Source organism: Artemia sp. Qi Xiang Cuo, chromosome 17 (genome assembly GCF_049724085.1).
Source record: "Artemia sp. Qi Xiang Cuo chromosome 17, ASM4972408v1, whole genome shotgun sequence".
Classification (NCBI taxonomy): domain Eukaryota; kingdom Metazoa; phylum Arthropoda; class Branchiopoda; order Anostraca; family Artemiidae; genus Artemia; species Artemia sp. Qi Xiang Cuo.
Genome location: NC_142810.1, coordinates 21,819,152 through 21,841,039, shown reverse-complemented (window position 1 = coordinate 21,841,039; position 21,888 = coordinate 21,819,152). Strand labels below are relative to the sequence as shown.

Genomic DNA, 21,888 nt, shown 5'->3' with positions numbered 1-21,888 from the left:
ACTTCAAGCATTTTCAAGTAGTATGCTTCCAGCCGGTATAAACTCGATTTTGAATTTAAATAGTTTATTTAAAATAGCTTTGAAAATTTCTTAAATTTGTATAAGCAACGTTTCCATCTAATCTACCGGCGTACGGTATATATCATCAGTGGACCATCTACCGGAACCCCTTAAACCCCGCACTATAAAACAAAGAGTTTCACTGATGAAACGGTATTATGCTGGTAACAAGTCTGTAACCTGAATGTAAATTATTTGACTTACCTGTTATGAAATTTATATCGGTAATCATCAGCTGCAACAATGTCAAGCAAAAGGATATATTTTGCCTTTGGGTCTAGTCCTGATACCCTGAACTTCATTTGGGGGAACATTTGCCTTAAAAAAAATAAGCGGGATTATTCATATATGTTATTAACCTTTCAGAAAAATAAACTTTAAATTTTGCAATTGTAACAAGAAAGAGGTCAAACGATCCTATCAAACATGGAATCTTTAATGAATTCGTGCAATTTAAAGACTCTTTCAATAAAGTGTTGACCAAATATCTAAGTAAGCGGCATACCCTTTCTTTGTTGCAACCTATTTTTCTGGTAGACTTTAAAAAATGTATAATTGCTGCATATTATTATTGGGTGCTACCATTTCGACTAACCGTCACAGCCCCTAAACGGCATAATATCTAAAAGGAAAATCTGTCAGAACCACTAACCGTCATAACATATAAAAAAAATATAAGTTTATATAATAGTAATAAGTATATAGTAGTTTAGAAACAAATTTCGGCTATATATTTGCACATCAGAGGGGTGGGGGTAAAGCTGAGTATTTGCAAAATACATAACCAAACCTAGCCCATGCACCTTTTCCCCCCTAAACCCCAAAAAACTAATGTTTTAAAATTTCAGATGTTATGACGGTTAGTGGTTCTGATAGATTTTTTTGTCGATGTTATGACGGATTTTGTAGACGAAATGACGTTAGTGCTCCTGACGGTTAGATGTTGACGCTTTCCCATTATTATTTTATTTTCAGAAACTGTCATTTTCCATCACAGGAAATTATGAACCTATGTTAGAAAAGAACTGTTTTTCTTTCTGCCCATAAGAGAAAATAAAGCTCTTGTATTTACCCAGCAGAATCACTTTTTTTCAAGACAGCTTTAGAGATTTTCAGCTCTTTTTGTTAGGATTCAATCATATTATTTCACAGAAAAGGTGAGGAGAAGATGAAGAGGATATAGTACTTCATGAACAGAAATCCCAAGATCAAAGCCTAATATCCCTCCTAAGATCCGTTCAATAGTTCCTAAGACATCGCTCAGTCCTGGCTCGCCCACAATGAGAACAGTATGTAATTCCTCAATTGAGACAAGGTCTTCAATTTATTCCTTGTGAGGGATTAGTGCCAGGAAACAAACCTTGCTGATAACTGCCAATGACCTGGAACAAGTATGACAATCCGATTAAGCTATTTTCTATATAGGTTAGGACTGTTTGAGTTTCTGCTGGTATTTTATGAAGACGTTAGGAAGCATTGTTCAAAATACTAGAAGATTTTTAACACCTTTTAACAAAAGTTTCATATAACTAGCATGAACAATAAGTATTTTTAAATCAAACAGTTAATTTATTTTGAAAAATTATTCACTTAATAAAATTAACGCTTCCTGGCTCTTTATCCGAATTAACACAAGGGTACATGTGCGTGTAGTATTCAGTTCCTTTACGCGGATAACACCCTAATTGCATTTCTAGAAAGAAAGCTCTTTAGGCAACGTTTACATTTTGGGACATAGTTAAGTAGACCTTAGTAAGTCAGATTAGAAGCTGAATACTTTCTAGTTTCTTGATTTCACTTAATAAAATAACTGTTTCTTATGTTCACTTACTAACCCTGATTTGGCTTATAAGATGAAGGAACTTCTTCAAACAATCCGAATGGTGTAACAAGTTGAAGAAATATCAAATCGTCCAAGTGTCTGCGCTGTAGTTTTAAGAAAAAAATCCGAATGGTGTAACAAGTTGAAGAAATATCAAATCGCCCAAATTTCTGCGCTGTAGTTTTAAGAAAAAAAAAACCGAGTGATGTAACAAGTTGAAGAAATATCAAATCACCCAAATTTCTGTGCTGTTATTTTAAGAATAAAATCCGAATGGTATAACAACTTGAAGAAATATCAAATCGCCCAAATTTATGTGCTGTTGTTTTAAGAAAATATAATACCGTTTGAGATGGAAGTGGTAAGCGATGGCCTTGGCTCTCCCTATTTCTCAGAAGGGTGACAGGTATAGACTGTTTCATAAAGAACTGAAAGATATCTGGTCATTTTTGGCAAACAGAAAAAAAAAGAATATTTAAGATCAGTTTGATTTAGAAGAGGAACATTCCTATGTCACTTTCTTGTTTTTCTTATTGGAGAAAAACAATTTAAAAATGCTGTACGGCATCTGGCAGTTACAATCTTTAGTCTTTACCTTGGCCGCCCCCTTAAATTCCCTGGCTCAAAAACACTAAAATTAAAAACCAAAATTTACTGTCGGAAAACTTAGCTCGACTCGGTAGACCGTAAAAACTTAGTCAATCCTTTTAGATTTATATTTGAGATATCAGTACTTAAAAGCGATATTATCTGGCTACCCATTAAGGCGTGATGCTGTCGCCTCCGTTGTAAAAGCTCTTCTCTTCCACATGAATGCTTACCTTTCAGCGACAGTCAACACATATTTGAACTTAAGCCTCCATCCGAAAATATCCCTCAGCCTACAAAAGCCTTCGGTCTCTTTGTCGTAGTAACATCCTACTGTAGAAGAAATTAATACCAACACTCGTAGTGAGAATGGGCAGATGGGCTTAGGGATTAAGACCCCGCGACGAACTCAAGTGGTTGTTGACAGAGATGGGTTTAGAGCTATTGTTTTGTAACGGTTTAAAGCGCCGATGGCACAAGGGGTTACGAGTTTTGGTGGTTTTCGTGCACCTAATATAGGTGGTAGAACTGAAGGGGAAGAACATAGATCTCAAGACAGATTGGTAGACAGTAACGGCAGAACCGTAGGAAAAGACCAATGCATGGTTGAAAGTATCCCCGTCCTGTGCACTTATAAAGGGAAGTTAACAATCCCTTGCAATGGCATATATTTTCACAATGAATGTCTTAGCTTAATGCAATAATAGGAAAAAAGTTATAATGGATCCTCTTTAAAGTTAAGAAAGAAATCCGATTAGAAAGAACATATTTGGAATTTTTTTTGAACTTCATTGAATTGTCCATGGTTCCAATTGGTAAATACCATAGTCAAAATTGACGAAATGGGTCTTTATCGCCTCAGCAAGGGGCTTAGCTTTGATAATTACCGCCCGATTCCAAGGACCAAGACATGAAAATATTATACTACAGTAAGACGACAGGCATATAAAAAAAGTCCATAGAAGAGACACCATATTTGGATTTGGCCAGTGGGGTCATGATCCCCTCAAGAGTAAAAAGAAAGGCAGTAAGAGAAGGAAACAATTTGAAATAATGTTATGAAAACGGTTTTTATTACCATGCTACCCCTTCCCAGTCCTCCCATCAAATGCTTTGATTGAAATTTAACCTAATTCATGTGCCAAAAGTATTGGGTTCAGTGAAATGGTTGAACTAAAATTTTGTTTTCCACCTGGAGTTAGTAACCAACTACATTTTTTTTTATTTCTATTGGGGGAATTTTCCTTGAGGAGTACGTCTTTACGCCCAATAGTAACTATTTATTTGGAATTATTGTTACCTGATATTGTTTGATATTGTTACCTGTTTCACAAAGATAAAATCCTAACGTTAGTATTCACATTAGTAGTCACAAAGATAAAATTCTAACGAGTCACATTGTATCCCTCCCCGTATCCCTGCTAGATGAAACCCCAAAACAAAACTTCTTACGACCAAATAACACACACAAACACACACACACACATGTATAAATCTATGTGTGCACGCGTGTGTGTCTGTATGTATCAAGACTATAATTACTAATGGAATATAAATTACTATATGGAATTTGACCCTTTGTTCTTTTTAGTGGCTTAAAATTTCAAGGAAAATAAACTCGCTTTTTCTCTTTTCCTAAATATTTTAAACTAAATGAAGACAAAATAAAAATAAATTAGATTACAAATAATTGTCTTACAAACACCCTATATTTGCATAACGAAATTTAATTAAAAATGCATCAGATCAATATGTCCAACTGTATATCCATAAAGGAGGAATTGATAGTCCAGTAGGTAAACTAGTGGAGACAGATGGACTAATCCAGGAAATAGTAGCATCACCCACAGGCCAAGCGGTCATCTTCTTGCCCCCTCAATAGTTAACTGTTTCACGGGTCTGTGATTCTTTTAAAAGGCGAGACAAAAGGAGGGGTAGTGACACAGGGGGCTTAGACTTATAATGATAGCCTTCATGCTGACATGGTAAACATAGGTATATCTTTGGCGTCGGATAATTCTCGGGCTGACGGGTATGTACTGATAAGCGACAGCTTTGTTATTGAGTCGGAAAAAGTATGCATCTCGTTAGCTTATTCCATAAATGCTAAGCTTAGTCTTAAGGGTGAAGAAAACAACCCCGTAAATAAGTCAATACATTTTTACTAAATACGCTTCAACCAGAAAAAATCAAGGGGGGTGTGACCCCTCAATTATATTATTGTTAGATTATTATTATACATATTGATTTAAACTTTCGAGCATAGCATCAAGCTTTACTCACAAACATTCTAACAAAAACACGAGGTTTATTTCTTCAGGGCCGAATCACTATTAAATGGAAGTAGCAGAGGAGGGGGGGGGATACGTTTTACTTCAGTGAATCTTACAAAATCGTATATTTTCAAGACTTTTCCTATTATGTCTAATATTTTTTATTTAATTTCTCAATTTTTTATATTTTTTTTCAAGTTATCCTCACACCCCCTTAAACAAATGCATTGAAAGTTGCATTTCTGAAAAAATTGTGATTACTTTTTCCAAGAAACCAAAATTGGTTTCGGTGATCAAAATCGATGACCAGATGTTCATCTTAAGCGTATTTGCTGGTATCTACAAGGGATTTCATTTTGACATAGGAGGGGGGGAGGGACTAAAGATGCCAAAAATAGGTAAATTACTGAGAAAGTATAAAGAATTACGTAAATCTTGAAATTTTTACAGGTTGGTATGAGCTGGAAGTCTGTGTACGTGTCCGAATACACCTAATTTGAACATCCAAATTATTTAGGTGCATTTATTTTGGCACAACTGTTATCTGAACTTTGGAATTTGTACTTTCCTTGATATATTGACGATGAAACACATTTTCCTTAACATTCATGTAAATAAAATATAACCCAGGGTCAAGGAGGTATCCAGGATTTTTGTTCTAGGGTGGGGGGAGAGGTTTGTGTGTGTTTGGGGGGGGGGGGTTGGTTACAAAAAAAATTAAAAGCGCACCCGAATTATGTTTATATGCATTTTTGTTACTTATTATTGAGTCAGAAAAAATTTCAAAGGGGTTCAAACCCGGTAACACCCCCCTCCTGGATAGAACAGGAGGGTATACATTCTCTGGTCGTTATCCTTAAATCTTCTTTAAGATTGTTTTTATTACCTTTAGTTTTGGCATGCAGGGGTTAATTTTTACAGACTATAGACCATGAGCGTAGGCAGCATTAGGCAGCATATTGTCTAGGGGGGGGCAGTCGCTAGTGTGATGGAGTTTTATCAACTGCTTTTTCCAAACCATCTGCTTTTTCAGCCATATCTAATGTAAATTTGAAGGTCTAGGGGGGGAGGGGAAGGGCAGCTGCCCCCCTCCCTACGCCCATGCTCTAGACCCCACTCTCTCCTAATGCAGGAACACTTGCACAGCAGCAACACTTGCTAATTGATTGTATCCTTTTTAATCTATAGGCTATTTTCTTGTCTCCCTAATTAAAGAATCTTCTCTGTAAACGTTTTAATTTTTTTTTTGCAATGTTTCTAAAACAAAACACACAACACTGATTCAAAGTACATATAGACTACACGCTATAATTTATCTAAGGATTCTTTAATACTTTATGCTAAAATATTCTATATTAGATGGGAAGTATACCAGCAAAGAAGGCTAGATACGGGATACGGAGATATCCTCCCCCCTCCCTCCGGAAACTCTTGTGAAAGCTTGTTAAACAACGCAATCTTTGAATATTCTTGCTAAAAAGTAGATTTTCAAGCATTGGATTCCAATAGGAAACACCGCGCCATCACCCCCACAGGCACAAAGAAACAACACTCCTCAAGAAAAATTGATCTGTCTCGTCCCCAAAGAAACACACTCTGAATGAAGAGCATTTTGATAGGGCCGCATCTACAAGGTCAAGCCTACCAGAAGCAGTTCATAATTATCAGGATCGTATCAAGGATTCTTGTTAGGGAGGGGGGTTACAACAACAAAAACTTTATAACGCATCAAAAATGTGTATATGCAGTTTTGCAACGTTTTTACGAGTCAGACAGAAATTTGGGCGGGGGGAAGGGTCAAAACCCTACCCTCCCCCCTGGATATGGCATTGAACGTTAGAAAATTAGTATGTAGGAGGCTTCCAAAGCTTATCCATCCAAATTTGCATTTTTTTTTAGCAGTTTCCCAGAACTTTCTGCATTGATCATCAACTCGCCTTTTTCGTTCCTATTTGATGGCTTCCCCTCCCCCTCGGAGTAAATTTCTGTGAAGTACCTTATATAATTTTATCTTATTAGAAAAACCTTGATTAGTGTTTCTCTTGCAAAACTGTGTGGGAGGTAAAAAAAAGAGCTTAAATAAAACATCATCCTGACTCTATCCTGGTAAATAATTTAGATAAACGCATTTTCGGATGTCAGAAATGGGGCTAGTCTAAACTAGAAATTTCAAATACGACTGTTTGGCAGAATAAATAATAAGAAAAATTATTTGACTAAATTAATTCCTTCTCCAACCATTATAACAAAAGAAGCTAATATACTTTCAGAGTGTACATTAGCGCCAACGACTCAAACACCATCTACATAAGATTATTTCATTCAATGATATAGTTAAAGTATATAGCGGAGAGGAGAGCAGGTTTGAGCATAAAACCTGAGAGTAGGTAAGTGGAGCAAAAAAATAATATTACCATGAAAAACTGTTCGTTTGCCAATTTTCTAACTTTGCGAATTATCATTTGCATAACTGTTCAAATGGAAAAACGGGCGGTATGGGATTCAAGCAGATTTAAGTGAGATGCGGGTACCTATTAATCTGTGGCCGCGGCATTCTTTTAGCGACCAGATCTCTTTTGTCTAGAGTACCCCGCGTCAGGAAAATAATATCCCCCTCTCTATTGTTGCATACTACAAGAGAAATCCATATCGCTTGTAAAATACAGCAGACTAGCAAAGATGCACGGATGACATATCGGAATTTACTGCGAATTTGTGATGCCGCTTTCATTACTTGAATACTTCCAGGGCGATTCCGGCAGTTGAAAATCAAAAAGTATTAAGTAAAAAACTAGGAAAATATTTTGGTACAGCTTTTGAAACAGAGAAAAAAAAATTAGAAATCTGGCTACTTATAAGGTTTCAAAAATTGACCAAGAAGATTATATATTATATAACAAAATTTTTGTTAAATGTGATTTGACTTTTGGACGGAAGATTTCTGATTTGGAAAATTAGAGAAATCCATATCGCTTTTAAAATACAGTGACTAGCAAAGATGCACGGATGACATACCGGAATTTACTGCGAATTTGTGACGCCGCTTTCATTACATGAATACTTCCAGGGCGATTCCGGCAGTTGAAAATCAAAAAGTATTAAGTAAAAAACTATGAAAATATTTTGGTACAGCTTTTGAAACAGAGAAAAAAAAAATTAGAAATCTGGCTACTTATAAGGTTTCAACAATTGACCAAGAAGATTATATATTATATAACAACATTTTTGTTAAATGGGATTTGACTTTTGGACGGAAGATTTCTGATTTGGAAAATTATAAGGGCAAAGAACCTTTCCTTTTTTATTGATATGCTGACTTTTCGCGTTTTGTCTAGGAATCCCAAGAGTAATTAGAACAGGTTAAAAGTAGTATATTACAGAAAGGACATATAGAAGGGATTAAAAAAAAATCGCAAATAAAGCAGTGATTATGATTGTATTTGTTTAAATTTGTGATTAGGGATTAGCAGTGATAAAGTGTTTTAGTAGTCATTTAATTAAAATAATTAAGTGATTTGGGTTTAGTGCGTGTTTTAATTATGGGGATTTTATTTTTGAAAAAGCTGATTTTTGAAAATAATTTCAATACCCCGGGTAGAAGTTAGACATAATGTCTGAATAATATTATAGCTTATGCTCCAAGTTATTCAAAAAATATCGTTAAATGAATATAATACATACTAGAAAGAAATATTTAAAGGTTGTTTTGAAAACGAAAACGCGGATACGGATTCAGCTTCAAGTCAAAGCGTTATGTAGACATGACAGCAATTGCATATTTGCAGTTTGATATTAACATTTGTCCATTTTGTTATTGTTATGTGTTGACCCCCGTAGCGTCAAATTAATGTTTTGATTGAATCCTGGCACCTCCAGACATCAGCCGACGTCAATCATAATGGTGAACTTAACTGTTTGCAAATTGTATGCTCAGGTTATCAACGTTCATTTACTAACTATTTAAAATAAAGATTAAAATAAAATTTCTCTTGACTTTGATTGAAGTTTTTGGAGGCATCAGTATCCCCTCCCCCCACCTACGCACAGACTTTAAAAAAATTTTCATATTTGTTCCAAACATAAAAGCGGTTTATAAAAATTAATCAGAATTTCAGTTAGACGTTTATTGCAGCACTCTTTGTTTATTAATAGTTTCAAAGTTATTAAAAAAGAAGAAAATTGACGAAGCCTCTGAAGCCTCTGAACTAAAATCAGAAGCCTTGGGTTTTCGAGATTCTATAATTTGAAATTTTTCAAGTAGTAAAAAAAACCTTTTCCTTTTCAGAACCCCAGTAGTTCATATAAAAAAAGACAAAAATTCATGAAACTTCTAAATCTTCTAACTACTGGGTAGCTCTATCTATTGATTTATGTTTGTCACTTATCACCAAAACCTTACTTACAGTCATATCCTTAAAAGAACTTAAGGGCTGGGAACACGTAGCTGATTTCGGGAACCGATTTCAGCAGATGAGTGGACAAACAATACCGGGAAGAAAAATTTATTACGCGAGATTTTCAAAACAAAAAATCATGGACACAAACAGTCAACTGGAGTCTATTAATAAATGCATGATTGATCTCAGCTTAGTTCTCAGCTCAGTGACGGGGTTTTTCACCACATACATCTCTGGCTGACTATTTATTTGTATCCCTATTTTATTCTGATGATCATGATGAAAATAGGCGCCAAAAACTAGAAAACTCTTCAAGGTCAAATCGACGCCAATTTCTTTTAAAATCGGCGCTGATTTGGAAATCAGTTCCCGAAATCAGCTACGCGTGTTCAGCCCTTTAGTGTAACCGCCGTCCCGAGGTCAAAAGACATGGGAGGAGGGCAAGCACTATCATCATTTCTTGGTATAAGAGTTGGAATTATGTTTTACCGGTTATATTTAATTAGGTACAGTTCTGTTAGCTAGGCAACACGCGAGAAGTGATGTTTGATTAATGCCAATGAAATAAAACAAAATATGATGAAAATATAATAGTTTAGAAACAAATTTCGGCTATATATTTGCACATTAGGGGTGTGAGGGGTAAAGCATAGCATGTATTAAATATGTAACCTAACCTAACCTAGGTACCTTTCCCCCCCTAATCCCCAAAAAACTAAAGTTTAAATATAGTTCCCAGAGTGAGAAACCCTTTGTTTATTCAGTGTCTCATGGTAATTGCCGAGTAATACCTATTTGATCTTTGCGTTTCTCGAGAGGCTGTCTCGCGTGTTGCCTAGCTAATTGAACAGCAGAAGCGCATCCAGGATTTTTGTTCGGGGGGGGGGGGGGGTACTAATTTTTGTTAGGGGGGGTACACAAAAAACCTCAAAAAACGCATACAAAATTTGTTTATGTCCATTTTCGTTACATTTTTACGAGTCAAACAAACATTTCGGGGGGAGGGGGGGGGGGGCAAACCGAGTAGGCCCCCCCCTGGATACGGCCTTGTTGAACAGTACCTTTAATTATTTAGACATTACATTTAAAAGCAACTGTTGGATGCTTTAAAATTCCTCCAATTCTCTTTCCATTTTATTTCCAACTAAATAACCGTTCTAAGCAATGGCTTAGCTGGTCTAGATTCAACCAGATTGCACAATTAACAATTTGAAAAGTTCAAAATCCCCTTCCCCCGTGAGGGCTCTTGGAATCATATCTCCCTCCCTCGTACTATAATAGCCTACTATCAAGGTTACCTTCCAGACTTTGTGATAACCATCTCAGTTCCAAGATTATGAAATCGTTCCCACAGTTCTTTTGATTCAAGGCTCACTTTTGGATCGTCTGTGACCCCGTCATCTTCCGGAGGCAACGATCTCAAAGGACCTCGTAAATGCGCTGCAGCAGAAGCTAGGACATCCTCTGCTGTAGTATATGGGTGGGGAAACTTTGGACCCAGTAAAGATGCAGGATAACCCATTGGACCTGAAAAGTATTTAAATTACAAATTGTAAGATTTTGTTGTCACAAATCGGAAAAACGTACACTGAAATGGTGCAACAATGATGTATATATATATTTTTTGGGGTGAAAGGGGGGGGGGGTGTAATCCGGTCGAAATCAATGATAAAATCATGGCATCTCCCCCCTGGATTTAATAGTTCCTTCTTTTTACAATTAATGATTTGTATGAGAGTTCTGCTGCAGACGTTACTTGCACTCTCCGACCTTGCTTGCAAACCTTTCAAACAGTTCGTGGTAACGAACTGTAAGTAAGGAGTGACCCGGCTCAATGGTAACCGAAACTCTAGAAAACGGGTTTCTGATACCAATAGATACATCAAAAGAATCAAATTTCAATGCTGATTTCAAATATATAACTTTCATCAAGTTTAATGCTACCCATAAAAAGTTACGTGCCAGAGAAAATTTGACTGATTTTCAAAAAAAGGGGAAAAGACCCCCTAAAAGTTATAGAACCTTAATGAAAATCACACCATCATATTCAGCGTATCAGAGAACCCTACTATGGAGGTTTCAAGCTCCTATCTACAAAAATGTGGAATTTTCCATTTTTTGCCAGAAGAAATATCACGGATGTGCGTTTATTTTTTTTTTTGTTGTTTTTTTTTTTCCCCAGGGGTGATCGTATCGACCCAGTATTCCTAAAATATCGTGGGAGGGCTCATTGGAACGAAAATGAAAAGTTCTAGTGCCCTTTTTAAGTGACCAAAAACAATGGAGGGCAACTAGGCCCCCTGCCACGCTCATTTTCTCCCCAAATAAAAAATTTAAGATAGCCATTTTGTTCAGCATGGTCGAAAATATGATAAATATGTCTTTTGGGATGACTTAGTCCCCCGACGTCCCCAGAGGGAGGGCTAAAAGTTATGAACTTTACCCAATGTTAACATATAGGCCTAGTATTGGTTATTGGGAAGTATACAGAAGTTTTTAGGAGGTTTTTTTTCTAGTAGTGGGAGGGAAGGGTGGGTCGGGGGTTATGTTGGAGGATATATTCATGAAGGAATTTTTCATGGGGGAAGGGAAATTGCCATGAAGGGGGCGCCGGACTTGCCAGCATTATTTATTGGTTATTGGGAAGTATACAGACATTTTCAGGAAGGATTTTTTTCTGGAGGGGAAAGGGGGGGGGCTAGAGGAGGGGGTTACTCTGGAGAATATTTCCGTGGAGGATATTTCCTTGGGGGAAGGGGGATTTCTATGAAGGGGGCACCAGATTTTCAAGCATTATTTAAAAAACGATCAGAAACTAAATTAAAAAAACAAGTTTTTTCAATTGAAAGTAATGAGGAACATTAGAACTTAAAACAAACAGAAATTATAACGTATTTGAGGGGGTTCACCCCCTAGTCAATACCTCGCTCTTTACGCTACAGTTTTTTTTAGTGCTTTCAAAAGAGCTATCTATTCTAAATAAACGGCCTTTTTGATTCAAGGTTTTTTGAATCAATTTTTTTTTTTACTTTTAACGTAACGAGCGTGTTATTGACTACGGGGACAACCCCCTCATATACGTAATAACATACACTTAATAAAAAAAAAACAATAAAAAAACAAGCGATACGGCTCACTAGTAATCAAAACTTTTAAACACGGAATTTTAATGTCAATAAATGTTTCAAAAGAATGTGTTTATAATACTGATTCTAAATATATAAATTTTATTAAGTTTAGTATTACTTATCAAAGGCTACGAGCCTGAGAAAATTTATTCGATTTTTTAAAGAGGGGGGAAACTCCCCTACAAGTGAAAGAATTTTAATGAAAATCACACCGTCAGATTCAGCGTATCAGAAAACCCTATTACATAGGTTTCAAGCTCATATCTGCAAAAATCTGCAACTTTGTATTTTTTGCCAGAAGAAAAATATACGAATATATAAGTTAGTAACGTAAGTTAATTTGTAGACATCCATTTAGCAAAAAAAAAAGTAAAATTTTTCTGTAAATAAAAGCTGCATTAACTAAAAAACGATCAGAAATTAAATAAAAAAAACAAGTTTTTTAAACTGAAAGTAAGGAGCGACATTAAAACTTAAAACGAACAGAAATTATTCCGTATATGAAAGGGGCTGTCCCCTCCTCAACGTTTCGCTCTTTACGCTAAAGTTTGACTCTATCTCTACTGTATTTTTGTAAAACTATAAAAAAAATTTTGCTCAACGAGGGCTGAATTGAGAAGGAAGCAGTCCCTTTCATATACGGAATAATTTCTGTTCGTTTTAAGTTTTAATGTCGCTCCTTACTTTCAGTTTAAAAAACTTGTTTTTTTTATTTAATTGCATACCTAAATTCAAACGAGTTAAGTACAGAGATTTGGCACAGAAAAACAAAGAGTTTACATGTAAAAATTTTGCAACTTAAACACATTTCGTCCCATTTATTGGCTTAAAATATCATACCAAAGAGCCAATTAGACTTAGAGCGCTGTTTATTTACTCAAAAGTTAACATAGCAACAATGGGTAAGAAAGGTGGGATTATTTGGCTCCTCTCTCTGGCATACGCTTAAACAATGATACGATTGGCTGTCGAAAACACATCAAAACAATAAGCCAATGGAATTGAAGCATACGCTTTAATGTGGAAATACAGAACTGTAATCTCTCTTTTTTTCTATGTGAAATGGCGATGCACGTATATATTTTGAAGATCGATCAAGACAAATACGAGCTCCTCGCGAATTTAGCAGTAAGCTTCATTGTAAAACAAGAAGACAAAACTAAGCAAGTAATTTGCGTCAAAAATTTGCGAAACTCTGGGTCCTAGGAAACACTGAGTCTTAACGAAAGACAATAATTTTCGAGATTTTCCCTGACGGTCCTTCAGACCAATTGTGGGGGGTTTCTCCATCACTCCACCGTGTCAAGGTATGTTTTAAATACAGATATCGTTGAGTTAAATACAGACAAGGTGACTTTTACTTTTCCTGTTAAATATTTTATTTCTAATAACGAGTAGCAAACCATATGTTATACCTCTAAATTATTTTGCTTACAGAGTTTGCAAAGCTATCAAGTTTTACTTAGTCACCATAGGGCATTTACAAGACCTTACCAACTAATCAAATGCCCCTTTTGTAAGTTTCACTGAAATATTTAATAGCATCAGGTGAAAAGAACATTTTTTTTTACTTTTTTTTTGATCAGATAAGCTTCATTGTTGAACCGTTAAATTTTATGGCCACCTCGATTTGCCTGGTAAGTGAAACACATTCTTTGCATCAAAATAGTATTTACTGTGCAGTCTTCAGTCGCACCCAATTAGCCGACTGCCTTCAGCCACGTTTAACTGCATCAGCCACTGGTGGATCCAGGGGGCCAGGGTGGACCCTGCCCCTCCCCAAAGATTTTTCTGGCACCCTCTTATCCTGTTTTTTTCTTTTTTTGAATAAAATTTATCAGTTTGGCCAATTATTGGCACCTTTATAACACTGCCCCCCCCCAAGATTTTGCTGTAGATCCTCCCCTGGCATCAGCTGCCTTTAGCCCTGGTCAAAAAGCTTCAAGCTGTGAACTTCATTTTTTCCAATTTAACTTGTTCTTTTCATTCTTTTGTTCAATTGTTTTGTAAGCTCTGATTATAATATTTTTCTTTTTATCGAAAATCAATATTTCCAAAGAAATCGTTAGCAAATCATACTCAAATCGCCTTCGTCTTATATTGCAAACACTCATTCTAAAATTACTTTATTTATATTAGATTACTGCTTTATCTCATTGAAAGATATGAGATGTCTATAACCACTTGAAAATATATGAAATTATTGCAATATGTTTTGTTCTCTTATTCCCAAGAAACTGCAGTTCAAGGTAGAGATTAGGAGCAAATAACAACAAGAACTAAAAATAAACTAACTATAATATAATGAAAGAAATAAATGTCTTAAAAGCAGGGTACTTCCTCGGGGACAGACGAAAAGTAAAACGTAAAAATAAATGATAAAGGTAAGAAAATCTAGGTCACAGCTACAAAATAAATTTAATCCAATGTAAATTCAAATAATATTATTAAAAGTAACGTATACAGAACCGTGCGACAATATATACATTTTATTTGCTCATATTGTATATTCTTTTAGCCATTTACTTACAATTTTTGCTAAGAGACCCAAAGAGAGACCCATTTTTTTTACTTTTCAATACATTTTTACGCTTTTGCATCCCAAAATTTGATGCGTTTAGTCGAGCATCAAATTTCATTTTTATTGATTTTCTGATACTATAGAATGCACTATTTAATAATTTTGAGCGTCGCTTTTTAATTTTGAGCGTCGAACTTCATTAAATATCATTTTCTTTTATTGGATTACAACTAATTGTTTGCATCATTTTAGTTTCATTTGTATTTTATGGTATTTTATTTGTATTCCATTTTTTGCTAGGCTAAGTCCAATCAACGTGGTCTTATGAATTCTGAGTTTGATTTTGAAGAGGGCCCTTCAAGCACAAAATCAATAATTGTGGCACTGTTCCTATCCTTAACTGGAACACGTCCAGATTGACTATTCCCTCTCAATTTATCAACGTGCCAGTGCAATATTTTACTATTATACCGGCTGCCTCCATCTTCTAAATGTTCGACAATTTTATCCAAGGCCTCCACTTCACACCTCCTAAATTCACATTTTAATGCTTTCTCCACTTGCTTTACATTCCTCTCATTTTCGTATAATATATCACTCAAAATAATTCTGGTACAAGCCCCTCCTGCTCTATATTAAACATGAAGCATTTTCACTAATATTCCTAGCTGAGTTTCTATATATATATATATATATATATATATATATATATATATATATATATATATATATATATATATATATATATATATATATATATATATATATATATATATATATATATATATATATATATATATATATATGTATATATATATATCTATATTCAAATATTTTTTAATGTAACTTAGTTTGAATAGCGTAGATTAATTTATTTAGGATTTTTTGTTGTTATTTGGTGACATATATAAGGGTATTTGTTGTTATAGGTGTGAACGTTTTCCATGTTTTTCAACGTGATGAGTTTAGCATTTTCCATACCCCTCCCCAAACAAATTTCTGCACGTTTTATGACTTGAATATGTTTTTTAAGACCAAAGACGATGTCCCTTCACCATTTTTATTAAATATAACAACCTGCAAGGGGGGAAGGGGAAGTCCATGCAATCGAAAAAGAAACACTGGATTCTTTTTGGTGGAGGCTCAATAATAATAAAAAATATTTGATAATGTCAATGAAAAGTGAAAGGGAGATTTAAGATTTAAAATGGGGTTCAGGCCCTAAGGCCTCTCTGGGTACTACCTTGTTGTCCCCTTAAGGCTGCTTCACACCTCAACTTGTTTGGAATTAGTAGTAAGAGAAAAAGCAAAAATGACTATTTTCCCTCTGCGGCATAGTTACTTCGAAGCCACCCTGCAAACAAACCATGTTACTGCGTCATATAAAAAATGTAAAAGCTTATAAACCACCTTTTAAAAGCGGGTACGGTTGTGCAACATAGCTGGAAAAAACTACTTTTAAATGCTCTTGTATGATTTGATGAGAAAGGCTATTAAAGCAATCATAAGGAAGAAACAAAATACAAACGGGTTCTAATATAAAGCAATAATAAAATATGTTGTAATATAGAAAAACCATTGATCTTTAGGGATTTCTCAAGTTTAAAAAAAAAAGAAAAAAAAAGTGATGGCTGAATTACAACCTAAGTTAATGATGGTATAAACTGACTTTGTTTTAAATAGCTCATCCTGCTGAAGAAACACGTGCCCAATATTTTGGTTTCAGGGAGAGGGGGGGGGGGGGTTAAGATTACAAGAAAAGGTAAATTATGAGAAAAACTTGAGAAACTTAGGGAAAATATTGCTCCCAGGGAAAGGATACAAGCCCTAATCCTCTCCCTTTGGGCACATGGCTGGACTAGCACCAGTAAAAAAAAGATTTACTGACCCGAATTCATGAAAAGAACTCTAAATTAAAATAGGCGATGTAGTCTGCTAGTAGTTGATGACTGGCGTGGCATGAACCAAGACCAAACTTAGAGTGATTCCCAAGATATTAGTATTAAAGCAAGTTGTTGGAAAAAGATATTTACCGAACACTATATTGTAGGTCACTTTTGACATTGAAGACAATTAGAACAGAAAACAAAAACAAATATATTTCTTTAAGGAATATGGCCTACATTTTATATTTCAAATTTTAAGATGACCTAGACACAGCTAAATTCACGGCAAGGGGAGTTTTCCTGTACCATCAAGAATCTGAATATTTTTTGATTTTTCATATATTTTACTCCACCCTTCTTATCTTGTATTTTTTAGAATTGTGCCCCCTCCCAAAATTTGCCAGATCCCACTTAAATCAAACTCCTACACCTTTGCCCAAACACTAAATTTGTCCTCAAAAATATCATTTAAGAAACCTGAACCACAGATTATATATCATCTTTGTATTACCATTAAAATTTAATTATATATAATTAAATCAGATACAATAGCCGTTTTCCATTTGTTTATCTTTATTAGAAATTTCGAAACTGAACAGGTTATGGGAGATGAGCTGTTGTTGAACTGAGAAACATTAGGTTATAATAAACCCTAAACTTTCGGGGTATCTATTTTTCAGTCAAAACCCCGTGCGAACAATAAGAGAACACGGTTCTTCGTTTTGGCTTGAAATTTTCTGAGAAAAAGTGTAAATTAAAACATCCTAAGATAAAGTTCTTCTGAAACAACTTTACTGAAGATCCCCATCCACTGTTACCCTTATCATTGGTAACTTTAGTCTAAGACTACAAAGGGAAAACTATAGTTTAAAAAAGCATCCAAACTTGGCCCATACAACTAGGTCATGGAAAAAATCATGATATCCGAAAATTCAAATTGCACATCAAATGTTTAGAAAAGTTAACCATGGTGTTACAAGAAAAAAGATTGGACTATGATTATAATTGTTAATTAATAAAGAATAATTAAGCTCAATTATCCAAGGGCTGATATCCGCATGGCGATTTATACCCATAAGTCAGATCAGAGGCGGATCCAGGATTTTTTTAGGGGGGGGGGACAAATAAGGTTGATCCAATAAACTTGCGTTAGGAGCAAGTTTAATTAACACAAACCTGTGTTAATTAAATAAATTACACTACTTTAGACTACGTTAGGGGAGGGGGAGCTAACCCGCCCCTCTGGATCCGCCACTGAGTCAGATTATTATAAGAAATAAAAAATTATATAAATGTAAGATAAGATAACGAAGCCATGCACTTATGTGATCTATTTGAGGTTGCAATGACCAGGTAGTATAAATTCCATAAAAACTAATTTAAGAAAATTAAAATTTAACGATAATAATATAATAATGGCGATAGTTCAACTAAATGAAACATTGCATTTTTTTAATCTACCTGTGTACTTTAATTTTTCGAAATTTTTACTGTTTGAAATAGCAAACCTGTGATCGCTGAATAGCAAAATTATCATCTTTTGTAAGTTTCAAACTATTACCCATCGGAATTTAATATACCAATCATTTCGTCTACCTCCTGATCACACCAAAATACATAGAAGTAGTTAGAGAACACTAGTTGGTTAAAAAAACAAGTAGGTTAAAATCAATCAATTAATTAAAATTAGTAACTGGACTTTTACTAAGTACAAAACCGGGCTAAATGATAATATTCAGGGTAAAAACGGCCGTATTGTTTTTGTTAATGGAGGTTTTACGCTAGCTTTTCACGTGGAACTATTTGCCTTGAATAATGTTCATTATTAGTCTTCCTTATGCAAACTTTTTATTATTTTAAATTTTTGACTCAATAAGACTGGACTTTCAATTGAAATTGACTTTCAATCTCTGTACGAATGATTTCGGTTATCGATATTCCCATGGTATGGCTAATGCTGAGCATATATATCGTATATAATATGGTATATAATGCATATATATGGTATATAATGCTGAGCAGTATATCGTTTAAACCCATACGCTTTCTAGGTGACCGAAAATAAACGCGATAAACGTCCAACACGTAAATTCCTTGTTTCCCTTTCCAAACCTAGCATCAAATTCTTTTGGACTTCCCAATTATTTTAATGAAATAAGCAGTGATGTCAATTGATGGAAATAAAGGGGGAGGGATTTGTCTAAATCCAGGGGGATGAGGACAATTTTTTTTTTCAATGAACAAAAGTCATTCTTAAAAGAAATTACCAAAAATCAAGTTTTCAAAATCTTGAGGAGGGAAAAATGCCCAACCCCATCCAGATTGATGCCAGTGGAAATAATTCACAAGTCTATAATTTTTACCTCGCATTATACAATTAGCATAGTTATTAAAAGTTTCTCAAATCAAAAGTTTCAGGTAATTTCCATCTCTTTTTAGTTTTATTTCTTTACAATTCATTTTGAGGGTAATTGTAACATAAGAAGTAAAAGAAACGTAAATCTTCTCATATACTTGCTGTAGAGGTAGGGACGGAGTTGGAGGGAGGGGCTCTGAGGGATCGATGCGTTGGGCTACATGGATCGCATTACCTCGTTCCTGGCGCTTGTCTAAGCACGAACCAAGCCAAGAATTTGCTTCGTGAGAAATGTGACTCATTTGCAAAGTAGAGGGAGGGGTAATGTCTGAAATTCCCAAACTTTTCCTTTATCTACACCACAAAAATTAAATAACTTCTTAACTTACATAGAGTAGAGTGGAATTCCTAATGTATTGCCTTAGATCATGCAGAAGGTCCTAAATTGAGTGGAATACCAGTGAATGGGGAGGAGGGATAAGACCCTCCAAGTGTTCAACGGGGATTTTTTGTAAGCATATATGGATTTTCAAAATGCCACAAACTTTATGGAAGTTATCTTTGATAAAAAAACATGATTCAAATTTTGCCTACAAAAAGAGGGGGGGGGGGCAACGAACAAAAAATACAAACATTAATGTCTATAACCTTGTGCAAATCAGAAAACTAAAAAAAAATCATTTTATTATGGACTACAGAATTTTATCCCGTTGTAAAATTCAGAGAACAATTTTTTTAACTTTTACCGACGGAAGATGAAAAACAATGAATTACCGACGATGTACCTGACGAAAGCAGGCTTTGTAACTTTCATACATGACCATATTAATTGAATAGAAATAAATAGAAATATATAAATCGTTATGTGAAGGGGAGAACACAGGAGGAGACAGGGTTTCGTGCCCCAGGGCTCAAAAATCCTAATTTTTCCCAATTTCTGGAGAATTTCTTATTCAAATTACCATAGAATTTGTTTTTCTAGCCCCCACCGGTTTAAATCTGAACTTGCTTACTTGCTTTAAATCTGAAGATGGACATTATATACGGAAAATATACGTCCTATATGATTCGGAAAAATAACTTTAGCAACTAACGCTTCTGGTGTTCGGAAAATAAATGCTTCAACAAAAGTAGCCTAAAGTTAATATAAAGTATTGTTAAGTTAAAATGTAAAGGCATGTATCTGGACTGATGAATGATTTATTTATTTTCCAATTTAATTTAACATTCCTTAGCCAGTTGTAAGTGTATTATTGTTTTCAAACATTTTTTATTTTTTCACTGAAATTAAAATTCGGCCCTTCTGGGCTTGGAATAGCGATTAAAAAAATAAATAAATATCTTCTCTCCTACAAGAAGATACAATCTAACAGAAATATCCTGAGTAAAATATGACTTCGGCTATTTTACTGAAATGCACATATAAAGAGGAAGGGGAGGGGGGGGGGGGGTATAGTTGGGACCATGTCCTATGAAAAAATGAACTCTTCACGATATTTTTGAATTTAAATATTTTGCCATATTATCCCCTCGATATAGGGATTTTTTCCCTATATCGGGAATTTAAATATTTTGCCATATTATCCCCTCGATATAGGATATGTTTATTTCTAAATAGCTAAATAACCCTAAAAACTAAGGAAAATAACTGATGTATAAAAAGATATTAAGCAAATCCAACACATTACTTTATAGAAGATTAAATGGAGATTTGGTGTTTTACGGCAACGTCTAACCGACTTTCATTCTTATTGGGAGACAGACCTTGTCATACCTTTGTATAAGTGTTTAAAATTCTTTAACTATAAATCTCTTTACGGTTCAGAGGGGAATAGTGTTTAAAGCCCGTCGTCGCCGACGGAGAATTTGATAAAAAAAAATAAAAAAAAAATCATTTTTGCTGTTTGTACATTCTTCAACTTTACAGTGTTGCAACAAATTAAATAAAGGGATAATATTGCAACCGTTTAGCCAATTTGTAAGGACCAAATTTCATCAGTTTTTTGGGGAATTTAATATAATTAGATTAATAGACAGAGATTAAAAGTCCTCTCAACTATAGAACTTAACATGTACTTAACACCCTAAAAAGGCTTCAAGTCTGTCAGACAAAGAAGAAAGCCTTTAAGCTTTATCTTCTACTAATAATTACTTTTAATTCCATATTTTAGATGAGGTCAAAGGAATGCAAATATACTATAAATAATGTATGGGGTTGCAGTGGCAGTTTTAGCCTAGGGCGTGGGGAGTACCCCCCAGTTTTTCTGACATCTAAAATTAAATTTCTTTTTTTATATTTTTCACACTCCCGTGGTATATCCCCCCCCCCAGATTATGAGGCATAAACCACTACTATGGGATTCTCAAGAATTTATAGCCTAGGCCTACTTGTAAAGTACCATTAGGCTAGGTTGAAACGGCTCAGTTTAGAAATTATGTCTTGCTACGCCCTTTCAAAGTATAATGAAAATAAAACTGTAATTAACCCTATAAATATTAATGCTATTGTACCTGGTACGGGCAATCCTGGGATTGAGGTAGGAAGCCCCGGGAAATTTGGGGGTAACTGTCCTTGGGGGTTAAGCAGAGAACTAACACTGAAATCCGAAGGTCTCTGCATTAAAAAAGGGTGAAAAGCCATAGAACTCTCTTCACTGAATCGCATTACTAAGTTTACACCATTGAACTAGACTCTAAACACCATCCTAGGCGACACTGTCCAACACTCGAAGCGCTGAAGCCGAATCACTTCACTTCTCGCGCCTAATTCATCAGCTTTAATCCTATTCGCTCAAATCAACCAATCCTATTGCAGCAGGCGGGGTTTTGGCTAAATTTAACCAATTAAAGAAGAAAG

General features: G+C 34.9%; 1 protein-coding gene across 3 annotated transcripts in view; it reads right to left on the bottom strand.

The window, feature by feature from the left end:
- The window catches only part of LOC148942000 (T-box transcription factor TBX3-like), an 81,291-nt gene extending 59,557 nt beyond the window's left edge, over positions 1 to 21,734 (bottom strand). For all 3 annotated transcript variants that reach the window (XM_089103557.1, XM_089103558.1, XM_089103559.1), the window contains exons 1-3: positions 21,543 to 21,734; positions 10,439 to 10,667; positions 265 to 378 (exon numbers count right to left, since the gene is read on the bottom strand). In XM_089103557.1, coding sequence (XP_088959683.1) covers positions 265 to 378; positions 10,439 to 10,667; positions 21,543 to 21,696 — 497 coding nt within the window. In that variant the 5' untranslated portion in view covers positions 21,697 to 21,734. The remainder of the gene's footprint in view (positions 1 to 264; positions 379 to 10,438; positions 10,668 to 21,542) is intronic.
- Between the last annotated feature and the right edge of the window lie 154 nt (positions 21,735 to 21,888).